This window comes from Panthera tigris, chromosome D1, assembly GCF_018350195.1.
Source record: "Panthera tigris isolate Pti1 chromosome D1, P.tigris_Pti1_mat1.1, whole genome shotgun sequence".
Taxonomy (NCBI): domain Eukaryota; kingdom Metazoa; phylum Chordata; class Mammalia; order Carnivora; family Felidae; genus Panthera; species Panthera tigris.
This window is the reverse complement of record NC_056669.1, coordinates 104,272,334-104,295,401: the sequence shown is the minus strand read 5'-3', so window position 1 is coordinate 104,295,401 and position 23,068 is coordinate 104,272,334. Positions and strand designations below refer to the sequence as shown.

The 23,068-nt window shown below is 50.0% G+C and overlaps 1 protein-coding gene across 6 annotated transcripts in view; it reads right to left on the bottom strand.

Moving 5' to 3' along the window:
• The window catches only part of CD6 (CD6 molecule), a 40,529-nt gene extending 29,471 nt beyond the window's left edge, over positions 1-11,058 (bottom strand). For 2 of the 6 annotated variants that reach the window (XM_042958131.1, XM_042958132.1), the window contains exon 1: positions 10,803-11,058. In XM_042958131.1, coding sequence (XP_042814065.1) covers positions 10,803-10,863 — 61 coding nt within the window. In that variant the 5' untranslated portion in view covers positions 10,864-11,058. The remainder of the gene's footprint in view (positions 1-10,802) is intronic. The other 4 variants (XM_042958128.1, XM_042958129.1, XM_042958130.1 and 1 more) reach the window with 3 other exon arrangements.
• Positions 11,059-23,068: the final 12,010 nt, after the last annotated feature.

Here is a 23,068-nt window from a genome sequence, read left to right as displayed (position 1 = left end):
TGCCGCCCAGCCTTGAACACCCAACACTTCGTACCAAGGGGAGAGTGATTCAGCCTTGGATAGCAGGCTCTTTAAAGCCGCTTTGTTTTCAGTGTTTTGTTTATACGGACATATTCTGTTTACTGAAGTAATATTTGTTGGAAATGGATGATGGTGACAGGAGGTCCAAACAAACTGACTTAGGTTTAAGTGTGGAGTTGATCATAAACCATATTTGTTAAATAATTGTATATGCCTAAACGCAGATCGGGTCACGTCTTTTTATACCTAAAACTCTCTGAAGATTTCCCATTTCCCACGGGTTCATTCCAAGCCCCTGCGTGACTGATGATCCCTGACATCTGCAGCCCGTCCGTCTCTATCTTCTCTGCTCCCTGCTCCCTCAGCAATCTCCTCCAGCACCTCAACTGGTCCACCTCAGGGCCCTTGCGCCTGCCTTCCCTCCGCCCGGAAGGTCCTGCTCCCTGATCTCTCCATCTCGATTCCAGGTTAATCTCATGAGTCACATCTCTGCTCAAATGCCCCCAGAGGCCTTACCTGGACCCCGACCCCAGTCACTCTCTGTCTTTCGGACTCTGCTTCATTTCCCTTGTTGCAGGTACTTCCTTTCTGATGTGATACTGATTTTGAAACGTCCTTGTTCATTTGTCTGCTTTCCCCCCTCTAGAATATAAGCTCCTTGAAGTCTGAGGCTGTGTCCCGCATCCTCGGTGGCTGAAAACGGTGCCCGACATGTAGTGGGAGCTACAAATGAATGGCAAAACTTGTAGGCAGGGAGGGAAGCGGCCCCGGAAGCAGAGAGGAACTGAACCAAGCTCTAACCTCTGAGGCGGAGCAAGATGGCCGCCGCCAGAGGCCCAGCCTGAGGGGCCCACACCTTGGCCTCTTCAGCTCCAGCCTTCGAGGCGCTGAACCAGTTGGCTCCTACCCCCTGAACCTGAGCCAAGAAAGCCAAGCCAGTGACTAAACTTGTAGAAGGAACGATGGCGTCATAACATCACCATGGAGAAACGGTAGCAATGGTAACCGATTCAGGCCAGGGTCATCACTAATGTCACAACTAGAGGGTAGAAGTTTGAGGGCAGCTAACGTGTTTACACTTTCTCACAGACTCTGCCCCCGGGACGCACATGAGTCACAAAGCAGAAAAGAGCAACCTTACCTACAGACATCCCCTTAGCCACGCAGTCAAAATTAGAACACCCGGATGGGACAAGCCGATGGGGCATGCCTCTTGACACGAGAGACCGACGATAGCACCACGGCACTTCTGTGCTATTTCTGCCATAGAAGACATGACTAATCACAAGGAATCATCAGACAAACCACGACTTGGGATACAGATCACAGAATAACTGGACCATACTCTTCCAAAGGATCAATGTCATGAAAGAGAAAGAAAATCTGAGAAATTATTCTAGGTTGAAGGAACAGAAAGAGACATGAGAATAAAGCACAGTCCCCTAACTGGAGTTTTCTTTTGCCTTAAAGGACGTTATTGGCACAACTGGAAAAATCTGAAAAAGTTCTGTGGATGAGGGTTAGTTTCGTATTGATGTCAACTGGGGAGAGCACAGGACCCCCCCGCTATGCCCACTGCAGGCCCCACTTTCCACTCCCGCTCCGTGACCCTTGATCCGGTCCCCCCCCCATCCCGCCACTCTGCGCCTTGATTTTCTCCTCTGACAAACAGGAGTACATGATTGGCAGCCCTCTGGGGTTTCTTCCTGCCCAGATACTGTCATGATATTTCTAGAATCCTATCTGGAGAATGTGGCACATTTCTCCAAGGAGTTGAATTCATTTGGCAAGTGACTTTAGTTTAGTCAAGGGAAGTAGGGAAAAGTGAATCTCCCTGAGCAGACTCGGCAGGGGGTGGGGGGTGACACGGTCCAGGGATCGTTTCCCACCTCTGCCCCCCCACCCCCGCCCAGCCCAGCTCTCACGCACTCCTCCCAGATGAGGTGAGCACCCTAGCAAAAAAGAATTTTAAAAAAGCATAGATCAAAATCTTTCCCCTAAGCTCCATTTAGAAAGAGGCAGCTGGTGGGGGTGGGTTGGTGACCAGAAGGTGGCTAGGGTCCCGGTTCTCTCAGCGACTGGCTGCATGGCTGGAGCTCTCTGAGTATCAGTTTGTCCTTCTGTCAAATGGACAGAGCTTGTGCTTGGCTTTGCGCATAGCTGTGGCGACACGGTGACTTCACCTCTGTGCCCTCCCTCGCTCAGGCCTCAGCAGTTGACTTCCAGATTGGAAGTGGGGTGCTCAGGTGGGACCCCCAAGACATCTTGAGAAGCTCCCAGCGCTGAGGCCCTTCCTCACTCGCACAGCCTGCGGCCCCATGCACAGACCCCCTGGGCATCTGCGAGCACTGCCTGGAGAGCCCAGTTCAGCTTGGCCATGATGGAGGGGAGGCATGAAGACATATAGGGTAGACCTTCTAACGTGTGCCACTACCTTCTAACATAGGTGGAAACACAGGGGAAAGCCAGGGGATCACTTTCCTCTTATGGGATCCCAGTCTAGCATCCCCCAAGGGCCTGGCAACTTCTTCTTATGACCCCTCCGCCCTCTCTCCCTGTCCAGGCTGGCATCTCAGAGGCTCTCTCAGCTGCCATTTTCTGGCAGAAGGCGGTTGGGCCACAGGACTCTACAAAATGGTGGGCGGAAACTGGGGCTTCCTTCTTTTTCTGCCGTCCCCACGAGCTCCTGTCATGGCCCCTGGCCCAGCAGCAGTTATGGCCATGGGACTCTTCAGCATGCCCACGAACCCCATATTTTCCCAAGTACTTCAGAGCCAACATCTCATGGAGCCTCATCCTAGACCCGGGTTCTGGAAGCTGACATCGACCCTGCTTTACAGCCAGGGAAACTGAGGTTCAGAGTGGCTCCTTGGCCAGGAAGTGGCTTCTGACTCATGAGTAGCTTCAAGGGTTTTATTTTTTTTTTTTAACCGGGTTCCATGACCGCCCAGCCGATAGTGGGTGAGATGAAAAGTCTCCAAAGAATGGGGAGACCTTTCCCGAAGAAATCTTGAAGTGGACGGGGTCCGTGGCCCAAACCCTGCCTATTTTCCAGGGCTGGGAAAGAACATGGATCAGGAGTCACAAGGTCAAGTTAAAGATCCACTAGCTGTGCATCTACTAGCTGTGTGATCTAGGAAAAGTCCCTTTGCCTCTCAGACCCCCAGCCACTTAATCGGTAAAATGGGGGTAATAACTCCTATTTCATAGGGCTGCAATGAGGAAATAGATCTATGAATTTACAGAGTGCTGTCTGGGAAGCCGTTACCCTTGTGACTGCCCGGCTAACATCCTTAAATGTGTATACGGTCTATGTGTGTGCTTTCTGTGGGCTAGTCTCTGGCTTGGCATTTTCATGAATATCAGCTCATTGAATCCCCACCACACAGCAGTCCAGATGAATCAGGAGGAAGAGAACGTTCCCTATAGGACCAGCAGGGCCGGCTGGTCAGCCACCCCCCCACAGCCAGCCTGTCCTGGGCTTTCACCTTGACTGTCTCACCTCCAGGCTTCTGCTCAAATCGGTCCTTCTGCAAAGAATGTTTCCCACCCAGTATAGCACGGAGACGAGTCTCGTGTATCCATCGCCCAGCTTCCCCCCAGTGATGACATATTATGTAACTAATCAGAGTAACTTACCAAAACCAGGAAGCTGATATTGCCACAACACAACGGACCATTTACACTTTCCTCAGGCCTCATTAGTTTTTGCACACTTTGTGCCCAGGATGTTTGGGCCACCCTTCTCTGTATGTCCAGCCCCCTCGGGACAGCCAGGTTCCACCCCACCCCCCTGCCCCTACCGCCACCGCCCATCTGAGAAGCCACCAAGTGTCTCCAGGAGGCTCGGGCCCTCCTCTTCTCAGACTCCCAGCTCTGTCTGGAAGGCAGTGTAGCCCCGTGACGGAGAATGTGGGTTTTGGAGACCTACGGACCTGGATTTAAACTCCGCATCCGCCCCCAGCCTGGGACCAAATACATAAACTTCTGAGCCTTAGTTGACCCAACCATAAAATGACCCAATGTCAGGGCGGGACAGCATCCGCTCAGCCGATGCTTACAGAACAGTAAGTCTCCTGCAGTGAATGGTGGTTACTGCTGTCAACGGATTGCATCTGTTGTCACACGTACCCCAGGCTGACCCTGTGTGTTTTATCATCTTCCTCACAGCACGTAAAGTGCTCGAGGACAAACCTTCGTATCTCACATCTCGGTGTTGTACAGGGCCTGGCACGCAGCAGGCGCCCAATAAATGTGACTAGATGGAACCTCCCGCCAGACAAACCGTCCCCAGGCTCGAGGTGCCTCTTCAGCTTCCCCTTCATTCATTTCTGGCCTAGGCGGGCAGGGTGGGTGCACAGCAGGACCCCACAAGGGCGCAGCCACATTTGACCCCATCTGTCCCTTGGAAGCCTTCCAGGAGACCCCGGAACCTCAGAGGCCCCTCAGGCTGCAAGCTAGGGGGGATGGGGGAGCTGGGGGAGAACCTCATATTTGCAAGGAGCCCCGAGGACAGCCCTCCAGGAGGCAAGCCAGGCCGGTCTTCCCTGGGAAGGAGCCAGAGCTGTGACCCTTAAGCTCAAGTCCTGTCACTTACTAGGTACAGACTTTGGACCGGTCTCTCAGCCTCGATAAACCCTGGTTTCCTCATCTATACGCTGGGCTTGTCATGTGGGTAAACGAGCTCACTGTGCAAACAGCGTGTTAACCACTAACCCCTGCACTCGCATTTACAAGACCCTTCTCCTGGCTGTGTAACATTTATAACTCATATTTTTAAGCACTACTATGTTCAGGCATTTTCCGATGCAATTATCTAAATTTCATAATGTGGTGAGGTGGGTGTTTTTATTTGTAGCCTGCAGGCACACAGAAGCTGAGAAATAACCCAGGTCACCCAGAGCCGGGACCGAGAAGCCAAGCCGGCCTCCGGCCAGGGTCCACGATTCCGCGTGGCAGGTGCCGGCCGGGGTTACCATGTCGCGCCCATACTCCAGTTGGTTTCTAACAGCTGGATCTCCGCTGCCCTGCTCCACAAACGGTAAAGCCACAGAGTACGAGGGTTTTTAGGCTGGGTTTTTAGTGGTCAACTTGCCCATTTTTCCAGTGAAGAAACTAAGGCCAGAGGAAGGAATGGGCCTGCCCAAGATTCCCCCGCAATCGAGAGCCAGAATGAGTTCTAAAATTCTACGCTCACCCGTCTTCCTGGTTCCTTGTCCCCACCCTACAGGGGCTCGTTCCCAGAGGTAAACCGGGGGGATGTGAATCTGGGCACCATTCTCACCTTCAAGGCTCACCAGGAGCCTAGGGGCTGTCCTGGGGGCCTGGGGACAGCCTGAAACGGGGTCGCCATGTCTAGGGTTCCACCAGGAAGGTAAGCAGAAGGCTTCCCCAGGCTTTGTCCCATAAGGGGAACAGATTGCCCACCACCCTCGCCCTTTCTCCGGACCAGGGTGAGGCCCTTAGCTGAAGCCTTGAGAAATGATTTAGGTGGTCACTGACATGGTGTTAAACTACATGAAGGCAGTTATGCCCTTTCAGCCTTTCTGACTACTTGCAGGAGAAAATCTCTCAGGGCGCTGGTCCCTAATGCCTCTCTGACATCTAGAAACCCTCCCATTTGAGCTCAAGGAAAGCAGCAACACATCTGGCTAGAATTTAGTGACATTTTGTTTCCATGATGTTTATTTTCACCATTACCACCATTAAGGTGATTTACAATGGCTTTATCTTTAAGGGAGCAACATAAAGTTTTTTTCTAAAAACGAAAGTATTTACACTTTGAAACATCAGCTTAGGGGCACCTGGGGTGGCTCAGTTGTTTAAGCATCCAACTTCAGCTCAGAAAATGATCTCAAAAAGACAATTTGAGCCCTGCATTGGGATCTCTGCTGTCGAAAAATAAAAACAAAAATAAAATATCCACTGAAAATATTAAGTAAATTATCAGTGAATTGGCAGCTTTCGAAAACCCTGGGAAAGGACAGGAATGAGGGCCCCCAGGAAGTCCTGCTCTGAGGGACTCTGGTAGCCCTGACTCTGGGGGAGGCTTGGGGGGGCGGGTAGGAGGCAGTGCCAGGGATTGGGATGGAGAGTCTGAGGACATTGTGAGTAGAGAGGAGATGGGCTTGGGGATTCCAGCCCCCGCCAGGGTCTGTTCAGTGCAGGACTGAGCATCAACATGGGTACGGGTTGCTGGTTTCACAGCCACCCACATGGCCTAGTCTTTTCCTCCAAGCCCCTGTCCCAAAGCCTCCATTGGGGCCACCTGCTTAATCCCTCCCTTGTCCCCAGGAATAGGGCTGATTCTTCAGCCTTTGAATCCAACAGCTGGGGGCCCAATGTGATGCCTGAGTTTCCCTATCAGGCAATGAGACTGGCTCCCAGCAGGCCTCAATAAATGCAGACTGAGTGAGGCAGTCAGTGGACAGTGTTTCTTACCCATTCTAGATGCCTCTGTAATAAGCCACGTTACCCTAGGAGCCGCATCATCCCACATCACCACGATGGTGACCGTCATGCCAACGTCCCCCACCAGTCATTGACCTGTGACCAGAGAGCCAGACTAAGCCAGGAGAAATACACAGATGCCGGTCATATATTATTTATACATCTGTCTTGCCAGCTGGGAAGAATGAGAGGGGGGAAAAAAGAAGAAAAAGAAGAAGAACAGAATAGCAAACACATTTGTTTGTTTTAATCCAATCGGGTGGATTGGATTAAATCTGATCCAGGACACATAGAGAATTAGGCTTGCAGAAGTTGGGTCCAGAGGTCACAGGTCAAGGGACCGGCTCAAGTGAAGGGCACAGCCTATCCAAAAGCTCATCTCACACGCATCAGCAGCGCAGGAGAATCTTAATCTTCTATTTCGGCAAAACAATAGAAAAGCTGACCTCCTCTCAATGCACTAAGACAGACCCTCCAGTCTCCGGGGGGATAATCCATGTTATCTGCTATGGGACAATCCTTTTCTCCTTGATAAGTGGCTTTGAAGCCCAAGAAGATTAGAATTTGAAAACTAAAGATGATGGAAAGACGTGGAAACCCTGAGTAATTATACATTTATGTTAAGTTTCGGTTGGATCAATTTCCGTGCGTTGCTGCATGAAGTCCTGTTACCTGTGATGTTTAAGAACACGTGGCCACTGGAATGTCTCGTGTGTGTGACCGAGTAATTGACTTCAGTTGAAATTTTGAGTTAAAAACTTAAGAGAGTTTGGTAATGTCTGTAAACATTACTGGCATATTTCAGAGAACTTAATACTCTGTTTAAAAGTTAGTGTTTTAGATCTGTAAGTATTCTCTGAAATCCTTGGAACGGTTGTGTTTCTTAGAGCTGTTTGAAGCATTTATAAGACAATCGAGTTCGTTAGATGTGCAAATGCAGCTTAGATTAGGTAAGGCAGTGCTATCCGATATAAACATCATGCAAGCTACCTGGGTCATTTAAAATGTCCTAGTAGCCACATTTTTTAAACGTTAAGAAGGAATAGATCAACCTAATTATAATGATAAAATGTATTTAACCTAACATATCCAGCAAATTATCATCTCAACATACAATTCACATAAAAGTTACTAATGAGGTATTTTGTGTTCTTTTTTTGAACACATCTTCGAAATCTGCTGTGTATGTTACCTTTCCAACCTTCTCAACTCAGACGACCGCGTTTCAAATGCAACTTCCGCTGGCCGCTATATTAGACATTACAGATCTAAGGGAATTTAATCAGCTACCTTTGTGAGTGGTATTTATTATTTAAGGCGCTTACTCCGTTCAACCTGATTTGATGAAATATTCATCAAAGGCTCCCTGAGAGTCATTGTCGAAAATTACTGGACTTATAAATAAAGTGATTTTTGTATATTGAATTTACAAGCCAAGGGGAAAAATCGATGTTAAAAAATTTGTTAATTTAAGAAACTTTTTTTTTTTTTTTTATAAAGTAACCACAAACAGCCTTTTTAGTGCACAACAGAAGCCCTCAACCCACCACCGTCCAGATGGAATTAGAGTCACCAACCTCGGCACGGCCCTTGGGGGAGAGGCCTGGTTCTATGTTATCGCTCTGCACACAGAAATGTCAGGTCTGACCGAGCCCTTAGGGATCGTCCACCCAAAGCACCCCATTTCACTGGCGCAGAAACCCAAGTCCACATCAGAGAAGAACACAGGGTGAGTCAGAGACGGGGCCCAGGCAATACCCTGGCCTCCTGACCCCACCCAATCTTCCCCAGTAAAAAGGCTTCGAGTCCATTCCTTCTCCCTCTTCGTCCCCAGATGACTGATCAGGAAACTGAGGCACAAAACTGGAGGGTATGTGGACGAACTGGTCCTGGACCCAGGCCTCCAGGGAGCACCAGCAGAACTGGAAAGCGTGGTCCCTGCCCTGGTCATTGAACAGCAGGCACCCAGACCTGAGGAGAGAAGGGCCCAGAACCCAGGCCAGCCTGGCCAGAGGAATGGCTGTGTGAGGCCCAAGATGGAGCCTGGTGCTAGGACTGCAGAGGACAGCCGGAGAGGGGAGGCCTGCTGAACGCGAAAGAGCCATGGCTGGGTCTTCCGGGGCCCAGGAGGGCCAGCCTCCGGCCTCCTGCGGCCCCAGACGCAGCCTGCTAACCTCTCCGGGGCTCTATGCAGTTGTCAGAGTGAAGGCCCTGGGACTCCCTCTGGGGCCTCATTCTTCCAGGATCCTTTCCTCCCTCGTCTCTGTTGTTTTCCTTTCTTTCTTTTTCTTTCTCTCCTTGGAGACCCTCATTTCCTTTCCCCAACTCTGATCGGCCCAACACACTGATTTCGCCAAGGAGAACCCCTCAGGCAGATCGGGGTCCATCTTGCCCGCCTAGGGCTCAGCTCTGCTGGGGTTTGGGCCTGCTGGACCTGGGCGGGGCGGGGAAGAACATTCTGGCAGGCCCGGGGAGCAGCCTCCCTACACCAGCTCGCTCTGGCCTTCCCCACCTTACTCCTGGGGACACCGTTTCCTTCTGCCGGCAATGTTCTTCCTGCCAGGCCCTATTTGTCAGCAGTAGGACATATGCCTCTGGGGACCCTTTAGGAGGCTTTCAGAAAGCAGCATTTAGTGCCATTAAATCACACAGCAGGGAAACTATTCCCCATTCCAAGTGCTATCAGTCCCCCTGAAAAATCAAGAAGAAAGTAACAATTTGGAGCCAGGGTATCTCTATCGCCACCCCATCTCCCCTTTAACGGGGGGACAGGTGTCAGCTTCAGGCTCAAGGACCTTTGCTTTCTTTCAACTTTTTGCTAGCACGTAATAGAAATTGGTTTCCACCCCCATTTATTTTTATGCTTACCTTCATCTTTTATTTATGGCACATGATGTCGGTTTTCCACTTAGAATCGTGACATCAAGTTTCCTTTCAAGACTAAACTGGTATTAGTAACAAGTGAGACCATTGAATATGAATGTGGTTTTAGAAACACGGAGTGAAATATCTGTGCTGGGAGTGGGGTGAGGCGGGCAGGAGTGTCAGGAGGGGACAAAAAGGGCTGGGGTGTAGGGACCTTGGCTCCAGGAGTCCCTTCATTTCACCTTCCTGGGCTCTCCCAGGGCCCTGGGTTCCCACCTGCTTGCGGCACCACTCAAGGCCGGTTCCCCGGGGCCCAGGGGCCGGCCAGCCACCCTCTCTGCCCCAGATTTCATTCTGAGCCTAGGCCGGCGGTCGGGCCTCATGGAAAAGGACGGAGGGTGGCGACAGTGGAGATGGGGAAGGAGGGGCCCCTGCTCTGACCCTCTGTCCGTCTTAGGTCTTAGCTCTTAGCTCAGGGGCAGAAGGCGGCTGAGTTCCGGGTGCTCCCGGTAGAGCGAGAGAGACCACACGACCCCACACAGAGCTGAAGGCACACGCATTCCAGCTAAATGGCTTTCCCCCAACCGGGGTGAGTTCAGGAGCACATGCCTCTAGATGGAGGCCGAGAGAGGAGTTGTCCGCCATCCCAAATAACTCCCCACCTCTCTCAGCTCTCCGAGTCGGCTTGGGCTTGGGTGGCCCTCCTGATGGGGCCTCTCTGGGTCCCCTTGTGAAAGCAAAGTGAAAGCACTTGGTATCTCCACTGCCAGGGGGACCCGGGCTCCCTGGCCCAGAATTCTGTTTCCATGAGTCTCCCCATCCCCCGAAAGGTCCCAACAGGAGCAGGCCCCCGCCCAGCTCCCGCCAACTTGGACCCCGCACTCGACAGAGGCCAACAGCGTCTGATGAACACAGCCGGCCCCCAAACTGCCTGCCTGACGCCCCTGCCCAGGTCACAGAGTGCCTTGGCACCCAGGGGGAGCTCAGGAGGGGGCAGGAGGGGGCCCTCAAGAGCTCTCCTATTCACTTGTGCCCTAAACTACCCCTGACTGGTTGCATGTGAGCCACAAGCCCCCAGCTGTCCTCAATTCCCATTGGCTTCCCTGAATTCTGTCTCTGGACCGTTCTCTCTCTCCCTGAGAGTCGCCGAGAAATGGGGATGGGGAGTTCCCAAACTTATGGTGGGAGGCGTCTCCCTCCTCAGACCCTGGGAGCCCGCTGACAAGACATCACGCGCGCATGCTGAGCCTTCTCGCACCGTCCAGGCACAGCCCAGCTCCCCCGGGGGGATCCTGGCCCCTCTCCAGGTCCCAGCCGCTGTTGCCGTAGCTGGGACCTCCCTGGCACCGTCTCGGCTAAAAGGTTCTAGAAAGGTGAGTGAGAAAATGACCGCAAAGGGGGCCAAGCAAGAGGCCAGGACCCAGGTCGCCCAGCATGAGCGGCAGGAGGTGGCAAAGGGGCCCTACCTGAGAGGGCTGCCGACAGCAATCCAAGGACGGCAGAGAACAGCCACATGTCCGGGGCCATCTCTGGCAGCTATGCGCGCCAGCCAGCGGGAAGCGCCATCCCCGGGCCAGGAGGTGGACGTGGCTGCTGGGTGCTCCTCGCCCCCGCTCGCTCGCTCGGACCTTGGCTGCTCCTGTTTATAACTCTCTCTCCGCAAGAGAGAGCGCTCCTTTGCACGCATGCGACCAAACCAGCCTGTGAGTGTGTTTCTCACACCTCTGTGCTCTCTACTTGTGGTTTTGGTCTCCAGGAAGCCAGGCTGGTATCACAGGGGCTGAGGAGGAGAGCCCGGCTGCCTGTGAGCCCACCCAGCCCTGCTGAACCCCAGAAGTCACAGAGAGGGACACACACGCGCGCACACACACACACACACACTTCCTCCAAGCGTCTCCCAAAGAAAAGGGAAATGCGGACACGCTTCCTTTCTGGAGACCTGAAGCACAGTAGATGATCAATCAGTCCATGTGGGAAGAGTGAGCGCATGACCCACCCCCTGTCCCGGTCCACGGAAGCCAGCTCTTCTGGGATAAAATCGCAACATTTACCTCGTCCTTGGGTGTGTTTGTGGCTGGTCAGGAGGAGGGCGGGGTCCTGCACTTTTGAGAGGGGAAAGTCCCAGATGCCCTTTGGAGAATTGTAAATGGAGAAGGGTCTGAGAGATGGGGTGTCCCCCACATCCTCCCAGGCTGGACCTGTTCCCCCGAGATGGCACAGGAGGCTCCAGTGCCCCCCCCCCCGCCCCCACCTATGGGCACGGGGCTGGGTGTTCATTCCCTGGTGAGAGTCAGGCAGGGGAGCTGGTCCAAGAAGGATGAGCAGGTTTCAACAGGCAGAGATGGTGGAAAGTGTCTGGAAGGGCCAGAAGGAACAGCAGGAGCAAAGGGCCAGGACTGCTGGGAGGTGCTGAGTTGTTCAGTTGGTCCATGGTGAACGCTGTAGGAAGGAAGCAGGGACCTGTGTGTTTCATTCACCACTGCCCTCCCTGTGGGGCACTCCCTGCAGGGCATACTGTAGGCGCTGAATAAATGCTGAGTGAAGGAAGGAATGGACAATTTAATTTGGTTGTATAAGCAGAGCCCTTGAAGAAACTGAGTCCGGAAGAGACTGGTTTTATCTTGGCCCTTCCCCGTGTGACCTCATCTCAGATTTACCTGGCCTGGCCCGACGCTTCCCCCCCTCCCTGCTTGACTTCATTTCCCCGTCTGTGGAACGGGGAACAGGATTTCTCCACTGGATCCCGCTCCAAGGGCGCCTCTGATGTTGCCGGTATGGGAGCCACGGGGAGCCAGGCCCCTCCACTGTAAACCCGGCCCAGACCTGCGGGGTGGACAGGGCTCTGGCACCAGCTGACGCTGCCCTCTTGTGGAGGGTCACTGGTAGCACAGGCAGGGGACGGGGACCTCTACCTCCTGGGTTCACTTCCCTTTAACGGACTCTTAGGGAGACTTTGGTGTGGGGAACTCTGTGGAAGGTGAACGCAAGAAAGCAGAACCTGCTTTCAAGGAGAACAGAGTTCACAAGCCCAGAGGACCAAACCACAGGCCAGGGTGAGATGAACACAGGAGAGGTCTCCTGCTGATGAGTAGTGTCCTAAGAGAGACACGTCTGAACGGGCTGGAGGAGAGGCTAGACTTCCATTTCTGACAATACGGTAAGCAGCATATGCTGAAAGTTCTCCTGCTACAAGAACTATTTTTAAACGCCTTTAGAAATGCAAAGGTGAGGTGGTAAGAAAGTAAGGATAGACCAACAGGACAAGAAAGCACAAATCCGAAGACATGATTGACGACAGAAGCAGAGGGTGCCCTGAGGTACCCGCTGACCCCAGGTGGCCAAGAACTTCAGTTTAATGGGGCAAAACCTAGCGCCTGAGCAAATGAAAAGCAAAATCAGAAATCTCCCACCTAAAGCAAAACGATGAAAAACAACACCCACTTAGGAGGAACAGGAAAGAGAAACCTCTCAAAAGGATCCGACGTAGAATGTGCTTGGCTCAGCACTGACTTCTGAGTGGAAGAAAAAGAAATGCTAACCCTGAATGTTCCTAACCACAAGGTCGCCTGCAATGGGGTCTGAGAGAGAAGAAAAGAGAAAGGAAGGGAAGGAAGAAGGGAGGGAAGGGGAGGGGAGGGGAGGGGAGGGGAGAAGAGAAGAGAAGAGAAGAGAAGAGAAGAGAAGAGAAGAGGAGAAGACATAAAACATAGGACGCAAGTGTATTAGTCATGGTTTTCCAGAGAAATAGAATTAATGGAATTTATATGAGATTTATTATATGGAATTGTCTCAAGTGATTTGGGAAACTAAGCCCCAAGATCTCAGCTGGAAAACTGGAAACTCAGGACAGCTGGTGGTACCATTCCAGTCTAAGTCCAAAGGCCCAAGACCCAGGAGAGCCATTGGTACGAGCTCCAGTTGGAGCCTGAGCTGAAAGGCAGGGGAACGCTGGCATCCTAATCTGAAGACAGGCAGAGAGAGACAATTCTCTATTATCCCTTCCTGTTCTATTCAAGCCCTCAGTGAATAAAGCCCATCCACAGTGGGGAGGGCAATCTGCTTTACTCAGCGCACTGATTCAAATGCTAATCTCATCCAGAAACACCCTCACAAACACACCCAGAATAATGGTCAGCCAGATATCTGGGCACCCTATGAATCAGTCAAACTGACATCTAAAAGTAAGCATCACAACAAGGCCCTTGAGGTGAGAATTGCACAAAGCAGGAAGCAGTAAACTCAGACCTTCAAACACTTTAGCTGCTGGAATTATGGTATACATAATATCAAATAGGGTTGTTTCATATACTCAAAGAAAAATAAAGTTGATCATTGAGGCTATAGAGAAGGAACAAGGGACTATGGATAAGACACTAAGTGACCAGGAAGATTTGGAGAAAAAAAAATACAATAAATGAAAAATGTAACCTTCAAAACTAGCAATGTAATGGACAGATTAACTAGCAGATTAACATAGCTGAAGAGAGAACAAGTGAGCTGGACAGTAGACCTGAAGAACTTACTGAGAATGCCACCCAGAGAGACAAAAAAGGAAATTATGAAACAGAAGTTAAGAACACAGGGGCACCTGGGTAGCTTGGTTGAGTGTCCGATTTTGGCTCAAGTCATGATCTCACGGCTCGTGAGTTCGAGCCCCACATCGGGCTCTGTGGTGACAGCTTGGAGCCTGGAGCCTGCTTCGGATTCTGTATCTCCCTCTCTCTCTCCTCCTCCCCTGCTCATGCTCTCACTCTCTCAAAAATAAATAAACATTAAAAAAATTAAAAAAAACTTTTTTTTTTAATGTTTATTTATTTTTGAGACAGAGAGAGACAGAGCAGGAACAGGGGAGGGTCAGAGAGAGAGGGAGACACAGAATCCGAAACAGGCTCCGGGCTCCGAGCTGTCAGCACAGAGCCCGATGCGGGGCTCGAACCCACGGACCATGAGATCATGACCTGGGCTGAAGTTGGACGCTCAACCGACTGAGCCACCCAGGCACCCCTAAAAAATTTTTAAAAAAGAAGTTAACGTAGAGGACGGAACAAGGTGAATGGCTTGAATTCAGAATCGATGAAATACATAGCCCTCTGATCCCAGAAGCTCCCTCCAACCACCAGCTGTTAAATAAAAATAAATCTCTCTCATTAAAACCAGGAGGAAAAAGAATTTTAAAAGAATGAAAATGTTTTCATACACACATCAATCAATCAAGCTACACCAGTTACTTCTGGTAACAAAACTGTTAATCTAGAAAGATGAACTACAAAGTAGATTTATCGCTAACTTTTTCATGGTAGCAATGGAAGCCAGAAGACAATGGAATAACATCTCGAAGTGCTAAGAAAATAACAGTCGATTTTGACTATGTTTCAAGAAGGAGATTGAATGGAGAATAGATTTGCAGATCATATATCTATCTGATGAGGGGTTAATATCCAAAATATGTAAAGAACTCATACAACTCAGTAGCCAAAAAAAAAAAAAAAAATCTGATTAAAAAATGGGCAGGGTATGTGAATAGATATTTTTCCAAAGAAGACATTCGAATGAACGACAGGCACATGAAAAGGTGCCAACATCACCAGTCATCAGGGAGATGCAAATTAAAGTCACAACGGGATAGGGGTCCCTGGGTGGCTCAGTCTGTCAAGCACCCTACTTCAACTCAGGTCATGATCTCACAGTTTGTGAGTCCGAGCCTCGCATCAGGCTCTCTGCTGTCAGAGTGGAGCCTGCTTCCGAACATCAGTCTCACCCTCTCTCTCTGTCCCTCCCCCGCTAGACCCCCCTCAAAAATAAAAACTACGTATAGGCCATGGACTATTACTCGACCATACAAAAGAATGAGATCTTGCCATTTGCAACAACAACGAATGGACCTCGAGGGTATTACGCTGAGTGGAATAAGTCAGACAGGGAAAGACAGATACCGCATGATCTCACTTATGTGTGGAATCCAAACACCGAACCAAACCAACAAAGCAAAACTCATGGATACAGAGAACAGAGCGGTGGTTGCTAGGGGATGCAGTTGTGGGTGCACAAATGCATGAAGGGGTCAGGAGGTACAGACTCCAGGTGTGGACCAAACGGGTCATCGGGATGTGTGCAGCAGGGCGACCACGGCAGGGGTGTCGTGGTGCAGGCTTGAAGGTTGCCGGGAGGGTGGATCTCGGACGCTCTCATCTCAAGGAAAACACAAAAGCTTTTTTTTGTAGCTTGTGATGGTGGCAGATGGCGATAGGGCTTATTGTGGTGATCATTTTGCAGTGTATACAAGCATCAGATCATTACCTTGTACACCTGAAACCAATATGATGTAGATCGATTATGCCTCAATTAAAAAAAAAAAAAGACCAAAATGGCTTTGCTACAGACTCAAACAAAAATGAGGCTGAACAGAATCATTTTCAGATAAACATTGAGGGTATTTACAACTAACAGACCCCCAGCTAGGGACATTTTAAAGGACAATCTTCAAGAACAAGGAGAATAGTCCAAGGGGTGCCTGGGTGGCTCAGTTAAGCATCCGACTTCACCTCAAACATGATCTCGCGGTTTGGGAGTTTGAGTCCCGCATCCGGCTCTGTGCTGACAGCTCAGAATTCTGTGTCTCCCTCTCTCTCTGCTCCTCCCCCTCTCCTGCTCTCTCAAAAATAAACATTAAAAATTTTTTTTAAAAATTTTAATTAAAAAAAAGAAAAGAAAAGAATCCGAGAAGGAAAGTATACGTTTCAAGTAAGAATGGTGAGGAAAGAAATACGTCAACACGGAGGCAAATTAAGTAAGCATGGGTGGTATGTAACAATTACAATAACGTCTAATTTGTGGGGTTAGGAAACACAAGATAAAAACAGAGAACCAGAAGATAATGGCATGAACGAGGAAGGAGTGCGCAGAGTTGGAAAGATCTGTTTTGTGGCAGACCCATAAACCATCGACCAGCTTTTGATTTTGTTCAATGAAACGTGCATGTTAAGCCAGCGGAACAATAACATGGAATGACTTGAAGAGCCTGATAGAAAGACGTGCAGGAAAGGGAAGGAAAAGAAACGAAATAAGACAAGCAGGACAAACAGAAGGATGGCAGGTTTCCTGGCAGAGGGCATGGGGTAAGTTGAGGCAGGACGTCGTGGTGGGAGCATCCCTGGGAATTGATGTGACGTACCTCAGGAACGTGTCACGGACATGAAGCTCTGAACAGAACCCTAGAAAATGAACCCAGCTGGATACCCAACTCAATGAGCTCGTTTTTATTTATAACTCTTGGAGCCAAGACCTTTTTTTTTTTTTTAAGATTGTATGTATTGATTTATTGATGTATTGATTTAAAGGAAACTCCATGCCCAACATGGGGCTCGAACTTACGGCCCCGGGATCAAGAGTCACGTGCTCTACTGACATAGCAGGCCAGGCACCCTGGAGCCAAGACCCATTGAACTCCATTTGCAGGGACACCTAGTGCCCCTGGCATCTTCCATCCACACTGTGTCTCTCTCCTGACCTTGGCCCAGCAAAGTGGAATATGCAACATTATTGAGGGAAGTAAGTCTGCCTTTCTGGCCCGAAGGAAGGGAGGCCCTCAAACTTCATCCCCGCCATGTGGCGCAGGGGGGAAGCCTCATGCTGACGGGCACTTAGTGAGTTCATCGTCTTGTGTCCAGTGTTTCACATGGGACCCCCCCGCCCCCGCCACCACACACACTCTGGTTCTCGCAGCAGCACAATGAAACGGGTACTGTCCTTAATACACCTGTGCAGATCAGGAAACTGAAGTTAGGCAGTTTGCTCAAGGACCCGCAGTTAAGGAGTGGTGTAGAGCTAGGCTCCCGACTCAGGTCTGTCCAACCCAAGACCCTGAGCTCTTAGCCTTGGACAGGTCAGCCTTGTTGCGATGGAGGGGGTGGGGGGGGGGAGTGGTCGAAGCATGAATGCTTTGGCTGAGACACAGCATCTCTGGCAGGAAGGCTCTGGCTCTATGGGGCTCTGAATTTGGACCAGTCCTGCCCAGCTCAAGTCAAGGCCCCTCCTCAGTCTCCGGAGTCCTGAGACAATCCCCGAATCAGGTCCACAGCCAGTCCTCGTCTTTCCTGAGGCCCAGCGTTCTGTACCACAGTCTATACATCCGGTCCTTAAATATACACATAGTAACCCACATCACTTGGTCACGCATTCAGCACAGATGTCGTGTGTTCTGGGTACTGGGGACACAGGATTGAGCGAAACGGGCAAACATTGCTGTTCTTGGTGGGAGAGTCCCATTATAGACAACGGACATAGCAAATAAGCCAATTATATGGAGAAAAGAAGTCGAGCTGAAGCAGGGGGACTAGGAGAACCAGGAAGGGGTTACAGTTGTAAATAGGGGCTTAGCCTGCCCCCCCCCTACTCAGATGAGCCTTGGTTGCAGATGGGTTATTAGGGAATGTGATCCCAGGGAACAGAGAGGAACGTGGAGGGATGACAAAGGAGAAGAAGGAAAGTCAATAAAATGGAGCACCATTGGGTTGGCCCCACTATAGCGAGTGGTACTGGATGTCAGACTTCCGTGATGGTTCTCAGAACAGTCCACCCCAGGTCCAGCCCCCATTCCCGCCTCCCAATGCACCAGCACTGAAGGACAGAAGCAGAGAAGCTGGCTAACACCTCCGGGAAAAGGCATCACGCCCACCGGATTGCTGGAGCCTCCTTTGGGTAGACCTTCTGTGCTGGGCATTCACGTAAGACACGGGCGCCCGCTCCCCCAGACCTGTCCACAGGCCCTGCCCAGGGGTTCACGCACACCCATGCCTTCAGCCACTTCCTTCCACAGGCAGCGGATGACCAAAGGTACTTTCATATCTCTGCCCACCGGCAAGATTCCCATTTCTGCTCACTAACGGCCTGCTCTGCTGTCCCGTTTGTGAGCCGGGGCTGAGCTTTTTCTCTTCCATCAATGGCAGCTCCATAGAGGCCAGAGGTATGAGTTCAAAGAGAAACATGGATGCCACAGAGGTCGGGGCCATCTGTTCTTGGAACATCATTGCACCTTCTGGGCCTGTTTGGGCCTGAAGCTGTTGCGTGCAGTGAATCCCCGCTGCCCGCCCCACAGATCTTACAGTCTCCAGCTGATGACCAGCACTTAGGTCGCCTAGTCATTGGCCACCCATCATCAGAGACAAGTCTCTATCAGGGCCTGGTAGCCCAGCAGGAGATGGTTCTTTGTTGTTTTCTTTTTTAAGTTTATTTATTTTGCAGGGGGAGGGCAGAGAGAGAGGGAGAGAGAGAAGCCCAAGGAAGCTTTGCACTGTCAATGCAGAGCCTGACACGGGGCTTGAACCCACGAACCATGAGATCATGACCTGATCCTAAGCCAAGAGTCAGATGCTTAACCGACTGCACCACCCAGACGCCCCTAGGAGATGGTTTTCAGATGACAAGTGGTTCTCTGCTGCAGGAGTCAGACCTCTTTTCTCCAGGGCTCTAGAGGCTTGTGTTGCAAGGTCTCCCCCTTTACAGCCTTCCAGAGACTACACACAGCATCCGTATCCATCTTGGTGTCTCTGGCATGATTGGACTGTCCAGGTCTCACAGCCGGGGGCCGGGGCGGGGCACAGCAGCCTGTGCCACTGCCTGGAACTGCCACAAAGTCTTCTTTTGCTCTGGACCCCACTCAGAACCGGCAGCCCCTCATGTCACATGATAAACGGGTGGGAACAGAATTGCCAAGGATGGTCTATGTTCCAAGTTCCCAAAAGGCCCACTGCGTACTGGGCCCTGTTCTTGGTGGGAGGGGCTGCAGGTGCAAAGTCTTGGTCTTTGCCATAGAGGCAGTGTCCCGGCATGCCCCAGACATTTGGACACCTAAAATCTTGCCCCATATGGCAGCCACCTGACTCTTTGGGGGGGGGGGTGTCTCCCACCTTCTAGCACACAGGGGGCAACGGTTCTCAACCTTGTTGGTCTCAAGTCTCCTTTATGGTCTTTTTTTTTTTTTAAGTGGGCTTCGTGCCCAGCATGAAACCCAATAAGGGGGTTGAATTCAGGACCCTGAGATCATAACCTGAGCTGAGATCAAGAATCAGATGCTCAACAGACTGAGCCATCCAGGCACCTCCAATTTTTTTTTAAATGTTTGTTTGTTTGTTTATTTATTTTTGAGAAAGAGAGGTGGGAGAAGGGCAGAGAGGGAGGGAGAGAGAGAATCCCAAGCGGGCTCCGCGCTGTCAGCACAGAGCCCGACACTGGGCTCAATCTCACAAACCGTGAGATCATGACCTGAGCCAAAAATCAAGAGTCAGATAGTTAACTGACTGATCCTTCCAGCCTCCTCTATATTCTTAAAAATTATCAAAGACCCAAAGAACTTTTGTTTACATGGGTTGTATCTATTGATACTTACCGTATTAGAAATTAAACTGATAGGGGTGCCTGGGTGGCTCAGTTGGTTGAGAGACCGACTTCGGCTCAGGTCGTGATCTCATGGTTTGTGAGTTCGAGCCCCGCGTCGGGCTTTGTGCTGACAGCTCAGAGCCTGGAGCCTGCTTCTGATTCTGTGTCTCCCTCTCTCTCTGCCCCTCCCTCACTCATGCTCTGTCTCTCTCTGTCTCAGAAATAAATAAACATTAAAAAAAAAAGAAATTAAACTGACAAATTCTAACATTTATTTAAGTTATTTAAAAGTAGCAACAATGAGCTCATCACATGTCAATGTAAATAATACTTTCAATGAAAAATTACCATATATTCCAAACCAAAAAAAATGGGGGGGGGGGAGAGTAGCATGATTCCACATGTTTTGCAATCTCTTTAATGTCTGACTTTATAGAAGATGTTTGGACTCTCATATCAGCTTTTTCATTCAGTCTGTTGAAATGTGTTGTTTTGGTCGAAGCACACTGTATATGGAAAAAAAAAATCTGGCCTCATAATACGCAGTTGGAAAAAGAAGGAGCATTTTTATACCTTTTATTTTTTAAAAATATTTTTATACCTTTTAAAGATAATTTAGATATCCTTCGCCGATACTGCAACAAAGTTTGACGAGTGATGTTTTCTAAAGGTTAGCTGGAGTATGGGATCTAAAATTGTGTTAATGAACTTTAATCCGCTGTTAAATTAAAATCCATTGACCTACCTGGCACTTTGAATGGATCTTTCATGCGTGCATGTTTGTGTAATAACATGCATCGATCATTCTGGAGCATGCTGGCTCACAAAAGTTATGCAGATCTTCCAAATGTTGACATGTGGCATTATATGATAGGAAAAAGTCGCCTTCGTTAATGTCGTCTCTGATCTCCTCAGAAAACTTTAAGTAGTGGGAGGCTGTCAAGAGCGCAGTGGTAGATAAGAGTTTCTCCCAAATTCGAAATTTCACTTGAGAGCTCCAAATTCACGACTGGCAGCAAATACTGCCATTTGTTTTTTTTGGAAGTGACAGGCTTCCTTTGCTCAGTTTCAAAAAATTATCTGCCAAATTCTCCAGTCTGAAGAGCCAGAGTTTTCAAGTAAAGGTGGCATTCCATGACAAAAAAAAAAAAAAAAAAAAAAAAAAAAAAACCTACCCACAAAAAAACCCCCAAAAAACGACGACCCAGCCAGCTCACTGGCAAGTCAGATGACACGAGACTCTTCCCAGTAGTGGCCACTGCACCGTGGGATTCAGCAGTAGGGCTTTATGTACTCTCCTCTTGTCACCCAGAATACTAAAAAATTGTGCACGCAAGAGTTGTGATTTGATAACGTTAGTAATTTTAGCTGCTTCGTTGAGGACATTCTTAAGTAAAGCTAGCAGTGAGTCTCCCGCTTGTCCTCTGAGCACGGGGTTGGAGAATTCCGTGACTTCTAGGACAACTTTATGCCACTGCAGTTATAGCCATCAAGGCTTTTGTACGAGGCAGATTATGACAGTAAAGAAGCGAATGTTGTCTTAATGTTAGTATGAGAATCGTTTTGACCCTCTAGATCCCGGCAGTGGCCTCGGGGACCCACAGGGGCGTCCATGGACCTGACTTTGTAAACTGCTGGTTCTAAGGAAAGGGCCATGGTGCTCAGAGCTGAAACCTATCACCATGAAATCCTAGCTCTTTGCTAAAGCGTCGCCCCAGACACGTCAGCCTTCTTTGAGGGGCAGCCTTGTGGACGTTCGGCAACCGGGACATTCCGCCCCGTTGTCTCTTCTCTCCCGTGGGCAGGATTTCAAGCCCCTTCCTCCTCCTGGTCGCTCCCCATTGAATCTTTAAGCGTGGAACCTACTGGACCCAATGTTCTGCTGAACCCAACCTGGAGCAGAGGTGATACCAAATTTGACTTTTGTGTCACAACCAAAGCCTCAGAACTACATTAGAGGAACCCCGGAAATTTAGGAAAAGAAAACAAAGCCCTATAATCTCATCACCTTGACAGCCACTGTTACACCGTGGCCCCAAAAATGTTGACTCATCCTGAATCTGTTGATGAAATCCCCAAGGTTTGTTTTTTTTTTTTTTTTTTTGTCCTGCTAGCTAAGCCACGTCATCCTGGCCCTTTCCACATGGGGCTGCAGTGTCCCATGAAGACAGCCTGACCTTCAGATCTGTCCACTGCCCCGTGGACATCTTCTGGGGTCTGGAGTCCAGTGGCCAAAGTTTTTACTAATTTTTCCGGCTTCGGGTGACCTGCAAATGAGATCACCCTCATCCGACATCAGCAACCCCTTTCATAAATTCTCCATGTGGCAACTTGAACCTTAGATTAGAACATTCGATGTTGAGAAACACTCACTGATGATGTATGTCCTCTGTTTTCGTTTCCTGGGGCTGCTGTTAACAAAGGACCACAAATCAGGTGACAGACAACAGAAATGTATGCTCTCACGGTTCAGGAGGCCAGGAGTCTGACATCAAGACGTTGGTAGGGACGCACTCCCTCCAGAGGCCCTCACAAAGTCTGTCCCTTGGGTGCCTGGGTGGCTCAGTTAGTTAAATGTCCGACTTGGCTCAGATCATGATCTCTGATCTCGGCATTCGTGGGTTCAAGCCCTGCATCGGACTCTGTGCTGACAGCTTAGAGCCTGGAGCCTGCTTCGGATCCTGTGTCTCCCTCTCTCTGCCCCTCCTCGCTTGCACTCTGTCTCTGTCTCTCTCTCAAAAGTAAATACAAACATTAAAAAAAACACAAAAAACAAAGTCTGTCCCTTGCCCCCTCCCTGTCTCATGGTGGCAGGAGTTCCTTGGCATTCCTGGATTTGTGGCCACATCATTCCACTCTCAGCCTCTGTCTTCCCAGTGCCTTCTTTTCTGCGTGGCCCTGTCTCACCTCCCTCCGCCCTGCTCTTACGAGGACACTTGTCGATGGCATTTAGGGCCACCGGGATAACCCAGGATAAGCACCCCCTCTCAAGATCCTTAATTTGCTGACATCTTTTGTCATATCAGACAATATTCATAGATTCCAGGGATTAGGATGTGGACACATTTGGGGGGGGCCACCCATCAGCCCGCCATACCCTTTAACCGCAGACATTTGCATATTGGCAGTTCTGAACCAGGGGACGTTTGGTAATGTCCGGAGACAGTTTGATTGTTACAACTGAGGGGGGAGGAGGACAGCTAGCATCTTGTTGACAGAGGCCAGGGATACTGCTAACTACCCCCCCAATGCACAGGACAGGCCCCGCAACAAAGAAGCATCTGGTCCGAAGCGTCAATAGTGGCAAGGTTGAGAAAAGACTTTATAATAAATTATTATTATTTTCTACCCCGTCTAA